Below are 13860 nucleotides of genomic sequence, written 5' to 3' on the forward strand. Positions count from 1 at the left end.
GTTAACAAATAGGTAGTGCAGTTAAAATGTACCCATTTTTATATATTTTACTTACTAACTAATATACTTAAGTAAAATATAACTGATTTGCACAGGTTGTATTTAACACCCCCCTGCATCATTTTTTACAGTGTAATAGCGTTATAGAACATAAAAAATAATGTCACAGTTACTTTGCTGAGTAACTAATTACTTTTACAATGTGGTAACTGAGTTACTAACTCAATTACATTTTGGGAGAAGTAATTTGTAACTGTAACTAATTTTTCAAGTAAGATGACCAACACTGGAAGCCAATCATATGATGGCGGATAAAAAAAAAAAAGAGGGTTTACAATCAGGCAAGAGGTAGGACCCGCGTAAATATTGGAGCAGGTTTCCAACGGTGGAGAGAAACTCAAGGATTGGGAAGGGCTCGAATTGGACACCGAGGTTTCTTTTTGATAGGTGAGTAATGTTGATTTTGCGTTGTTTCACACAACTTATCCATGCTGGCTTTTGTTTGAATATGATTGTCATTTTCGCTTGTTTCCTCGATCATCATTGCCATGGTTGCGCATGTACATGTGGGACGAAGATTTAAAAATAGGGGCGAGGCACGGTGGTCGAGAGAGCGCAACTTCATAAATGAATAGAAAAAGCACCAGCAAATTAAGAAAACGAACACGAAATACAAAAACAAGCTGCAAATGCTCACAACACCAACAAATACAGAGACCTGCAAATACACAACATTACCCCAACAACAAGAATTTAAACTTTTTTTTTGAGTATTGATTACCATTTGTATAACCATGGTTGTACAAATACCATGGTTAAACTATGGTTATAGTAAATCAATGGTTAATTGGTTGATTATAGTAACGATTTTGTTTGCTGTATTTATGGATTCATTTCAATAGTAAATAGGCCGTTTAGTTTTTGTAAGGTAAGTTGTAAAAGTTGCCAGCTTACGTAACCGTTCACATTTGCAGTAATTGTGTATTTAATCAGCTTTAGGCTAATAATATTCACACAAAAAAAAGCTAAGAAATAGTATTATAAAATAAAGAGTAAATTTTCCACAGTGACATGTTGGGATGTGTTTGAATGAGCCATTTTCGAGGAGTGAGGCAGAGTCTCAACTTATGAAGAACATCTCTTCGGATGCAAGACTTTGTTCTTTGCAACTTTACGCACCAAGAGCTTGTAACACTCTAAAGAGAAAAGCAAAAAAGTGCGTTGCATCATATGACCCTTTAAACTTCTCATGGACCGATGGCGTACAACACCTGCCAAGTTGCATCAAATAGCTTGAAAAGGTCAAAGACCATTTTTGAAAATAATTACAAGCGAATTCGTCTGAAAGAAGTCATACACTTCGGATACACTTTTTTTTTTTGCTGAACGAACCCTCTAAAAAAAAAAAAAAAAAAAAAGTAGAAAAATTTGCCTCCATTCTGTAAAATGATTGACCAACACAAATGTTAATTTTATACCATAAATTGTTTTAATAAACTTTAATGAATTAAGCTTAAAAGACAAGTTTAAAAAAAAAAAAAAAAAAAAAAAAAAAAACACAAACACCTTTGTACAAATCAAACACCTTGTGCGCACTTATTAACACAAATCCAGCATTTACAGTGATACCAATGATAACCTACAAACCAAAAACCGATTGAGAAACCAGTCACAAGCACTAGATACGGTTTCACTTTAAGGGAGTTTTTGGTCTAAAAAATAAAAAGGTTGAATCAGTGACACATCCTCAGCATGTTGCCTACATTGTTCAAAAGAAACATTGATTTGCAGTGTCTGTAAAGCAGACACTAAAATCATGTTACAATAAGTGCGTTAATGCAAAAACTACAAGCAGCTCAAATGCTTTCAAAGCGGTGCATGAAAGTCAAACATTTAACCCCCTATGAAACACACCCAGCACTGCAACCAAATAAGACCTGTAGTGCACAACCTGAAAGGCAGTTTCATATTAAACCATTTCAGGAAACTAGCCAAAAACAAGGAAACACTTGAATACAATGAAATTAAACCCTTACAACATTAAATCAGTTAAAAATTTACATTGCAGATGCTTTTTTTTTTATACAAATAACATTTTTCAAATCACAAAGCCATCTTAAATCTCAACATTTTGAAAAACATTTACAGAGATAGAACACCGTACAGCATAATGACACTAAGAAGAGGAAAAATGTAAGCCTGGGATAGGTTTGTTGCGGTTGATGCTGGCTTTAGAGGTCTAGTAGTTTTAAGACTGAACTTTGGCTTAAGGCCAGTAGTTTCAGTAGCCGATGTTGGTTTTATAATAGACGTGGTTTTAGTAGCCGATGTTGGTTTTATAGTAGCCGTGGTTTTGGTAGCCGATGTTGGTTTTATAATAGCTGTGGTTTTGGTAGCCGATGTTGGCTTCAGAATAGCTGTGGTTTTGGTAGCCGATGTTGGCTTCAGAATAGCCGTGGTTTTGGTAGCCGATGTTGGCTTCAGAATAGCCGTGGTTTTAGTAGCCGATGTTGGTTTTATAATAGCCGTGGTTTTGGTAGCCGATGTTGGCTTCAGAATAGCTGTGGTTTTGGTAGCCGATGTTGGTTTTATAGTAGCAGTGGTTTTGGTAGCCGATGTTGGCTTCAGAACAGCCGTGGTTTTGGTAGCCGATGTTGGCTTCAGAATAGCCGTGGTTTTGGTAGCCGATGTTGGCTTCAGAATAGCTGTGGTTTTGGTAGCCGATGTTGGTTTTATAGTAGCCGTGGTTTTGGTAGCCGATGTTGGCATTATAAGGCCAGTAATTTTGGTACCCGCTATCTGTGACATCACAATCCTGCCATTGACGGGCTGAACACCCCTGAATGTGTTGGTCATTAGAGGGGAGTTGGAGGTTTTGTTGATGTAGACAGTCGTAGTGAAGAGGTCAATCTATTTGGAGAAATTAAAATAATTTGATTCTTCAATCCCAATGGGGGATTGGGGGGGAGGGGTTACATAAAATTAGGCACTATAGGCAAATCTATTTGAATCCGAAATTGCAACCATTTGCATCCATTTTCTAGTTTAAATGGCTTTAAATTGGCATAAGTTTTATGAAATCTTATGCATGATTGACCCACCACAGGTTAAGTTGATTTAAACTAATCAGATTTATGTGCAATCTAAATATTGAATTTAGGCCTAAATAATTTTGTGAATACGATCTAGACTTACCAAATCACGGCTGACTTTAATGGGGTCTTTAAAGATGGTCCAAATCACACCTTCATCGCAGTTTGGTGTAGTCAAAGACCCAAGATAGCGGTAATACTTAGTCCGGTCCACTCCAGAAAGCAGATCATCCATGGTGAGGTTGTCGAAAACACGCGTTTTATCACCTGAAACAATACATACATTAACTTCTGTACATTACCAGCATACAGAACCACTTTCCTAATACTGTAGGATTGTCCAAACCTGCACTGGCAATTTCTGTGAGATAAGACGTTAAGATTTTCCAGCTCTCTGGTTTTCCAGTGTCATTAGAGGCCTGTGGGGGATTGGATTTAAAATAGTCAATTTAACAATTTCTCCAAATATCAGAGACAACGAGGCAACATACCTCAATGAAGATACCAAAAGCTGCTAATATTGAATCACTGGGCACACTGCCATTGTGTTCAGCCTTATTCAAGATATGCAACTGAAATACACACATCATTTTAGAAAACCAGTAAAAACCAATCTTTACATTTGAATTACTTTATTTTTATACCTCCATAGGGTATTGTTTGCCATTCACACTATGTTCAGATCCAGGGGTGGCGCTGCCACTACCCCAGTGAAAATGAAACTGAGTACTGGCAAACAGGCCTGGCAGATCACCTCCTTCCACGTGCATTTTCTTGTGATCAAGTGTAACTTGAACTGATGAGTAAAACAAATGTATTTTGTTCCCAGTTAGCCAGTTTTTCCCCCTACACAAAAACTTAAGATGAAACAACATACTACTAACTTGTGGTGCCAGTGTTTGTGATTTCAGTTAAGGTTGAATTTTCATTGTAGCCAGTGAAGGTGAAATGAGTCAGATTAGTATTAGCCTGCACATTGGTGGTTACAATGTCAATGGGAGACTGTTGAGTGCCATTACAGTCTTTTTCTGCGATTATGGGCCAAACGATGTCACCTGAGATGCAGAAAAAGCTTTCAAAACATCCTCAACTAGTTATTAGCAACAAATTATGTATAATTTCTCATTTGAAACCGCAGTAAACAGAATGCATTATAAAAATTCTAAAAGTTTCCACCCAAAAAAAATAAACACTACTTACTACATGAAGCCTTGTGATAGCACCAAGCTAAGAAGCAGCGCATGAAAAGGCAGAGTTATTTTGAAACCTCACATAATACACAATGATGCAACAGTCACAGAAATGACAAAGTAACCAAGTGACAAACAAACAAACACTTACATATGGAGGTAGGTGCACTGTGCAACATGTGCAACAGACAAGCAGCAAGGCAGGTTATAAAAACATTCATCTAAAAAAAGAAAAGAAAAAAAAAAAAAAAAACACAGTAAAAGTAGTACAAACACTGCCCAGTTATGTTATGTAATTATCAGGCATATCCATTAACAATATTTAGAAAATGCATAGGTCTTTAGAAGAAAATTATAACATTTAAACATTACATATTAAAAGCATAACATTTTTTTTTTTTTTTTACACAATTTTGTGAGTTTTGTGATTTTTGTTAGGTTTTAGTGCAAAGAAAAACGGCTATCTTACCATTTTAGACAACGAAATGATTATACTCTATCAATACTAAACTACAACACTTGACATTCCTGTCACTTTTTTTTATCATAAGCCAAAACCTGGTTCCTGTAGAAAATCTGCAAAACCCCGTTCAAGAACCACTATGTATATAGACAATTTATACTAAAAGGGTTTTCAAAGTTGTGAAATGGGCAAAGACATGACTATAACCAGGTATAAAAATGAGCTTATTGAGACAAGTGGTAACTAATGGGTGTTAAGTAATTAAGACCCATTTGGTTCAGGTGTTTGATGAAAATTGAAGTTGACAGCAATCAAACTCCATCTCCAAACAGGTAGTTTGATGGTCACTTTATAACTAAGGTTCAATGTTCAGTTGGTTTCCTTATGCATGTCTGATGCAACTTATGCAATTTAAGGAAATAAATGTTATAGACAGTCAGTGATGTATACATTATCCAATCGTCATATCCGAGTAAAAGTAAAAATACCTTTGTCTATTCTGACTCAAGTTTAGTTAGCTCATTAGAAAAAAAAAGATTTGAAGTAATATCAGACATTAAAGTCATATTAAAACTTTTTAAGCATTAAAAGATGCTTTAAACGAAAAAATGGAAAACAGAGAATGTTTGAGTACACATGCATTAACATTTTTTTATTAAAATTAATTTATTTAAATTGTCTTCATCCTAAATTAAAGGGTGCATTGTGTAAACGGTGATTGTGTAGTGTATTTTAAGAAATAAAAGTTAATCCAGAAATATCAACCCATGTATAAGGTGTAGGGGAATAACAGTTAAAACCCAAGGACCAGATATGATGAATGACGACCAGGAGTCAGAGATGCATTCAATTAATAATAATTTTTACTTAAAGAAAATAGTTTGCAGTTTCATCAGCAGAAGTCAGCTTCAGTACTCTCGACAGTGTTCGTAGTACTCTCTGCGTACAACTCAGAATCACCCACAATTATACTCCAGACAGAAGATACTAATTACGTCAAAGCACTGGTCATCAGAAATCTGATTGGTTCCAAAACCTAGATAAACTTAAATAAAGACAGTCTCCACATATGGACATAAACATCTCCCGCATATCTCCAATGATTGTAGCAGGCGTCAGCACTGGTGAAGAAGACACCTCATCTCAGGTCACGATGTGAAACAGAACATAGGTGCTGACACACACACACATACACACAGCGCCCTGATATACAATTCAAGGTTTTCTAGCACTGGCAAGTGTCTTATCATTACGGTTGGATACACACACATAATATTCAGAAATTAATCTTGAGGAATAGAAATACAGGATGGAACAGGAATCTTAATGTCTAATATACATTTCTAAAAGTCACAGTTCTCTTGTGCCTCGCAGCACAGGTAGAGGATAGCTGGCCATGTGACCATAGGAGAAGGAATACACTCAACATGTGTTCACGCCTGTTACTCTCAACTCTTACCACTTCTGAAAGGATAAACATGCATTCTCTATCTATACGAGTATAGATGGCTTTTACTTATTTAGTTAAATCATCAAACAATCTTGGAGGTTAAATATTAATGAATAACTTGATTAATAGTCACACACAATATTAATGAAATAATTAATATAGTGAAGGAAGGATATAACCAGGGCAACGGAATCCACTCATCCTCTCCTTCAAATGTAAATAATAAGCTAGTATTTCTTTAATGAACTAGCAAAACTATCATCAAAAAAAAGAAATCAAAATACTGAGAAAATCGCGCTTAAATTTGTCTAAATGAAGTTTTTAGCAATGTATATTACTATTAAAAAAAAAGGTTTTGATACATTTATTGTAGGAAATTTACTAAATATCTTTATGGAATATGATCTTTACTTAATATCCTAATGATTTTTGTCATAAAAGAAAAATAGATAATTTTGACACGTACTTTTTTTTTTTTCACTATTGCCAAAATTTTTTGGAAAAATGACCTGAAAATGGATTGAAAATTGTTGGGTTTGTCCATATTTTCCCCTCAAATTGAGATACCTTCAACCAAGCAATTTTGATTGATTGATTGATTGCTCACACATGAATGCATTTATTACTGTAAAAAAATAGTAGCCTGAAAGAAAACTTGCAATCCTAGTTGTCATTGATTTTATTTATAAAAATAAAAATATGAAGGAGAAACAATTGCATGCAGAAGCCATGTGTGCTGATGTTACATTTCTGATCTATGACTTCACCCCCTAAACTTTCCCTTGCTTTGTATTGTACGCTCTCATTGGCTAGATATATACATAGACAGACATAAGGATACGCTCGTTGACCAAACAGTCCATTTGAACAGGGCCGTTATAACCTCTGTTCACAGGTGTGTTGAGCACAGACAGCAGCCTAAAGATAACCACTTTTGTTCTCTTCCCAGCATTGTGACAAACATCATATTTTAAAGAAACATCATATTTTAAAGAAATCTTCCATGGAGTGGGTATTACAAAGGGAACTATGCGCAAGTTAAAGCATGGCTTTATAAAGCTTTTGTGTGTAAGCACACATTTAGGATGAAATCTACGTAGAGTTTTATACATGAGGCCCCAGCGGGACTGTGAGTCACTGACAGGTTAAGAAGGCTTTTACAATGGGCACGTTAGCGGTCCGAGTCCGAGCTCGATTGTTCCCTGCGCTGCCAGCAGCGTTGGTCTGCTTTCACACTCAATAGTTGTATAAAAAACTCAGGTGCGTTTGTAGTCACCTTACATCATTGCAAATGCACACGGAAAATGCATTGAGAACACAATACGCAAAACACTGTACGCAAAATACGCCAGCTGCGTAGGGCCCGAAACACCAGGGGGCCCCCTTGCTCCATTTCATTTTTTAATTTAGCCAGCAGTTATGAACTCGAATGATAATTTATTTTAATGCAGTGTGCTGTCACCCTTTCTACGTAAAAATCAGTTCATAACCACTAATACCCCAGGAGGATTAAGCTCTGATAAAACATTTCTATTCATTTTTGTTTGATTTTTATACAGTTGTAATATTTGTGTAACAAAATGCTTTCTGTGTTCAGGTTTGACTGTAGTAATAATAATTCAAAAACTGATGCTTCAAATCAAAATTTCAAACTGAAAAAATAATCTTAACCTTTATAAAAAGTTATCTTTGAGAATGTCTAAATACATATCCATGCCCACAACTTAATAAAAATAAGTATTTATGTCAAAAACATTTTTATATAGGAATCTGCTAAACCATGGAATTGCAGATGTTTTTCTTATTTTACTCCCAACAGATTGTCACTAATCAGGTTTCAAAAATTGAATTTTAAAGGCACCGACTCTATTTTAACATGAAATACTGCATTCTTTGAAAAGTAATATAAAAATATATATTTTTAAGATTTTTTAAAATTATTTTCAATGGACAGAAATTTATCATAATTATTGCATAATATTAATTAGTACAAAGAAATTATCTCAGAAGCTAAGCAGGGTCGGGCCTGGTTAGTACTTGGATGGGAGACCGCCTGGGAATACCAGACGCTGTAAGCCTGAGGACACTGCGTCCTCTAGGGGGCGCTATTGGGAACACCTCATCGTGACCCGTGTCAGAAGCATACTTTGAAAAAACACCAACTTGTTGCCCGCCTCTGATGTCACTACCAGTGCGACTATAAATCAGCACCAGGAGAACACGTCATCCATTTCTTCATCTGAAGATTGTGTCCGAAGCATGGCAGGGAGCTAGAGGACGTAGTGTCTCGTTCCCTACTCAGGAAGCCATGGTTACACTCATAACCTGAGACATTCCCTTTCAAGGGAACTTCGACCTGCATCCACTAGGGGGTGCTATGGGGCCACGCCACCATGCTGAGGGGAGTGCAGGCCAGAATCATGGCAAACACTAAGTACCAACTCTACCATTTCCCTGGGAGTTGCCCCTGGGACGTTTAGACAGCTGTCCATGACATTACTCCTTATGGCCAAAGGCCTTAGCTGTAATCCCAGTTTTTATTTGTTAAGGCCTTGGCCCGGGGTAGAGCTGAAGGCTTGGAATCAGGAAGGATTCCTTTAAAGGGATACGGCTAAGAATCCAGTATTTATACAAGGTTTTGCCTGTCACACAGGGGCTACCGCTTGCTCTCGCATAAGCTTGCTGAAGGAACTGTCTCAACAGATCCCTAGTAGCAACACCCTGTTTAGATAGATAGGTATCCGAAGATACATGGAGTGGAGTGGCGCCCAAGATGAACGGGGCTTTTACCAACTCAAGAAAGGGCATGAAGCACTACCATGCGAACTTACCACAGTGATTTCAGAAAGTGCGCAATGCCTTCACGTGCACACTTACCATAAAATAGATTTAGAAATATTGTTAGATGGAATGGTGCATCTCAAACAATATGCATGAGAGTCATCAACTCGATCTGTGGAAACAATGCTGGAGCACTCTGGGGAAAACACTGAGAACTCCGTCTCATATGAGAGGAGAAATCCGAATTCAGAGTAGCGCACTCACAGGCGACCCATCCTGGAAAAGGGGAACGCTGCTAACTACACGAGAGTCGCCCAGATAGCCCCTCACGTTGAGGGAAGCGATGCTTGAAGTGTATAAACAAATACACTCTGGCTCACTGAACCGCACGGGAGAGACAAGCTAAACTTTTGCAAACCCCTGGCGAGGGGAGCATTACCTGAGGCAGTATATACAAGAAGGCATCCGTAATCACCACCTCCCTGCTTGATGCAACAACACAACTAAGCAGCCAGGAGGCCCTTCAGGGTGACCTGGCTGGACATCCATGAGATTCCCTGCAGTGCTGTGCCAGTTCTGATATTTAGCGAGGCTCCCGCAGAAGCCTGTGATCTCGGCCGCCTAATACCAGAGCACGAGGCAGGATGGCCGGTGCTGACGAGTGTGTAGTAAACGCCGTAAATGAGCACTGTAAAGGAATCTCACAGAGTTTGTTAGTAGACATATACCCACCAGCAATTTAATACACATAAGTATATACAGGAATGGTTAAATACTCACCCACCATCCTGCGCTGGAGCCCCGTTCAAGGGGAGCCTCTTTTAGTCTGGACCATCAGTAAGGTGGTTGCTATGAACATAGACAAATAAAGAAGTGGAAGTCTGCACACTGAAAATTGCTGTGACTATAAAATCAATCAGACAGCTGTATTAGTAAAATCATAGCCATAGGCAACTGTCTAGCTACAACTGTAATTATTAAAGAAATTTAATTACAATTTAGTTATATACTTTTATATTTTATTGAAGTTCTATTTTGACCCATTGTTTTTTTTTTTTTGACTTCCATAATTTGGGGAGGGAGCACAACAATACAATTCTGCTTAGGGCACCCATTTGGCCAGCAGTGGCCCTGATCTCATATTGTTCTATCCTAACAAAGCATACATCAATGGAAATCTTATTTATCTCAATTTAAAAAATAAATAAATAATTAAATAATTAAATAATAAAAAAAACGTATGACTAGTTTTGTGGTCCAGGGTCACATTTTAGACTAATAGGCTCTATGCCTAACAATAAATATTCAAATGAACGTGCCAATCAAAGCACTTTTAGCCAGGTGCTCTTCAGAAAAGGGCCAGCTGGTGGCGCTTGAGAACTCTTTGGTGGCACAGCTTTTTCCTGCTGAAGATTTGGCGGCTATGATGTGGAATATTCACGGCAGTAACATTTTACTAGTATCTTATTGTAAAGAATATAACTGAATATAACTGAATATAAAAAGGCAATAACCAATAACATTAACTTCTCCATTCTTGCGCAGTTATTGTACAAGTAGGATGGTTGGTCGGTGTAGCATTTTTCCCATTGATTGGATGGCTTGTGACCATGACAAGCATTTCTTTTTTCCCAAAACTGAACCGTAATCAACCATAGTCTCAGCTCTAAAAGTAGAATAAAAAATAAATAAATTAATAAAAATATTAATATTACGATGGAAGTGCATCAAAACGCAGTGTCATCAGTTTGCCAAAAAGATGTTTTACGCACCATTAACACATGAACAGGTGTACATCTCATGAATGAGGCCCATAGAGTGGCATACTCGAACCTAGGTCGTTCGTGTCAAAAGGTAATACTGTGAGTATGACTCTCTACTGTCTACAGCATTGAAGCCAATGAATTGAATTGCGTCTTTTTGAGTGTCAACCAGTCATTGGTAGGCAGAGCTACTGTAAGTAGCATTTACCAACAAGTGCACTATTTGCACTTAATGTAAAGACACTTTTTTTTCCTTCCCCTCGCTTGGGCCCCTGAGCCTGCGCCCATAATGCCCATGGGATAATCTGACCTGATAAATCTTGTTTTTGTGCCAAACAAATGATCAAAAATTTCAATTTGGTTGCATTAGAACATAAAACATTGGTTTTGCGTTTTCTTTTTTTGAGCAAGAGTAATGGCCTCTGATTAGCCATCCTACCCCATAACCCAGACATATATTGCTATCTCATGCAGCTTATTTTATATTAACGTAATTCACTTTTGACAGGTGCCTTGTTTTATTTTAATGACTTTTTTTGTATTCATTTTTTTGTTTGTTATTTTAACAGGGCTGTGAAGGTTTTTTTTATACCCCACTGTTCCTATTCATCCCCCAAGAACTAATGCCATTAAAGACAGTCAGAGAGATTGTTCTTTGACATTCAGGGTTGAGATGCTAAAACCCTTCCAGTGACAGTATAAATATGGGAAGAAAATATGTGCAAGACCGGCTTTTGAAGGTAGATATGTTTTGTGGTTACAGCAGCTTGTGTACATGAATTTTCATTCCGTGTTTTGGAGTTTTAAGCGTTTTGGTAACACTGCTGTAAGGGAAATAGGTCAATGTTGCTCAAAAGTAATGATCTGTTTTACGGCTGATCAGTGAGATGGCCAGTGATTCATAGAACAAGCCTTATAACAATCAACTCTGCAATGGATATTTATATCCAAACTACAGTGAAAACTATTAATTAGCACAGAATCAATATCGGCAGTTTAAGACATTAATTTATAAGAACAAAACAAGATATCGCTATTGAAAAAAAGACTTGGATAAAAGTGGATAAATCTAAAACAAACTAAGCTGACAAAAACACACACCTGAACATTCATACAAGTTGGAGGAAGAGAGAAAGGGAGGAAAGAATAAGTTTAAGAATGAAAGTGTGAAATCCCAAGTTTACAGCAATGTGCAAATCCATAGACATGAACAACCAATCAATCACTTAATTAAACCTTGAATTGACTTCCTCAATGGTTAAAATTAAAAATACACAAGTTCAGCTAGAATCTGGAGGTACTTGGGTTGCCTGTGTACGGGGTGTTCCCTTTGTCTTCCTGGTTGCAGAGAGGTTTCTGGTTTCTCAAGGTTACTGAACTTCCAGCCAATCAGCAGTCACTGAATTAAGGTCTTGGGAAGCTAGTGGTTGGGTGTTGGTTGAAGGTGTGGAGTTGTGGGCTGGTTGAAGTTTTGAAGGCGGTCACAGACTCGAGGTGAACTCGAAGACAAAACTCAATTCAAAACACGAAACTCTTAAAATGGACAAAAAAAAAAAACTAAAGTAGAAGAATAGAAGTAATGAGACTAGATGCAAAGAGTGCTAAAAGCAGCATAAAAACCATGGGGTCAAAAGGGCAAGGAAAACCCTACACCAAAAAAAAAAAAAGGAAAAAAAAAAGCATGAATTAAGAACTTTTTACATTTAGCAGACACTTTTATCCAAAGCAATTGAGGTCAATGGGAGTAATCAAAATCAACAAAAGAGCAGTGATATATAAGTGGTATAACAAGTGTCAACGTTAGCTTAACACTGTACACATAGCAAGGGCTTTTTAAATACAATAAAAAGAAAACTGATAACATAGAAAAATAGAATGCGTTCACTTGCAGAACACAAGCTTCTAGAGCCATACAAGTATGAAGTAATTTAGGTAAAAGGGGTACGGAGCCATTGGGGGTTTTGTAGGCAAACATCAATGCCTTGAATTTTACAAGAGCAGTTATTGGTAGCCAGTGCAAACTGATAAACCAAGGTGTGACGTGCATTCTTTTTGGCTCATTACAAAATTTATCTTGCTACCCCTTCTAGATTAATTGTAAAGGTTTAATAGAACTGTCTGGAAGACCTGCCAAGACAGCATTGCAATAGTCCATCCTGAACAGAACAAGAAGTTGTGCAGCAGGTTTCAAAAGAAAGGGCCTGATTTTCTTGTTTAATAAAGCAAATCTGCAGGACCAGACAGTTTTAGCAATGTGGTCTGATAAAGTCAGCTGATCAATCAAAACTCAAAGTTTTATGGCTGTTTAGACAAGCGGAGAAGTGAGCAGCCGTCATCAAGTCATCAGGATAGCATGAGAGGTAGAGGGTCATCAACATAGCGGGGGTATGAAAAAGAAACATGTTTCTGAATGACAGAACCTAAAGATACCATGTAGACAGGAGAAATGGTCCAAGAACTGAGCCCTGAGGCAATCCAGTAGTTAGAGGTTGTGACTTGGACACCTCACTGCTCCAAGATATTCTAAAGGACCTATCTGAAAAGGTAAGACTCAAGCCACTGGAGTGCGGTTTCGGAGATGCCCTTTGCCAATTGGGTTGACAGGAGGATCTGGTGGTTAACGATGTCAAAAGCAGCAGACAGATCAAGCAAGATAAGTATTGAGGATTTGGCTCTTCCCAGTCTCAGTTGAATGTCCACTTCTGAAGCCAGATTACTTGCGGTAAAGGAGGTTGTTCTCTTTGAGAAAGGCAGAGACTTGGATGAACAGCTTGTTCAAGTGGTTTTTTAATTTTTTTTTTTTTGCAATGAAAGGGAGATAAACTGTGCAAGGCATTGGCCCTCCAGGATCTATTTTGGAGACCCCTGTCCTACAGAGTTGTTACTTTGCACATGCTTTATTATTTGTAACAATCAAAGTGTAATTTTTTAGAATAGTAGATATGCCGTCTCGCATCACATACATTATCAGTAGTTAAGTAGGTGGTCTTCAAGAGGATACTTTATTTCTCGCATTTAGACGCAGTCTTGACTTGGACTCGACTACAGCTCCACATCTACATCTGTAAAAGATGGTTTCTGTGCCCTTCAGGGAACGCAAGGACAAGTTCCGTGAAAAGAG

General features: G+C 37.5%; 1 protein-coding gene across 1 annotated transcript; it reads right to left on the reverse strand.

Annotated features, from left to right (window-relative positions):
* Window positions 1–1814: 1814 nt before the first annotated feature.
* On the reverse strand, window positions 1815–4935 carry LOC132121956 (carbonic anhydrase 4-like). The gene is made up of 9 exons (XM_059531722.1): window positions 4752–4935; window positions 4434–4503; window positions 4293–4319; window positions 3977–4147; window positions 3737–3888; window positions 3584–3664; window positions 3439–3511; window positions 3196–3359; window positions 1815–2910 (listed from the first exon to the last, which is right to left on the reverse strand). Exons 1-9 carry the CDS (start codon window positions 4752–4754, stop codon window positions 2143–2145), a joined length of 1509 nt encoding a protein of 502 aa, XP_059387705.1. The 5' UTR covers window positions 4755–4935; the 3' UTR covers window positions 1815–2142.
* Window positions 4936–13860: the final 8925 nt, after the last annotated feature.

The sequence above is a fragment of the Carassius carassius genome, chromosome 40 (genome assembly GCF_963082965.1).
Source record: "Carassius carassius chromosome 40, fCarCar2.1, whole genome shotgun sequence".
Taxonomy (NCBI): Eukaryota; Metazoa; Chordata; class Actinopteri; order Cypriniformes; family Cyprinidae; genus Carassius; species Carassius carassius.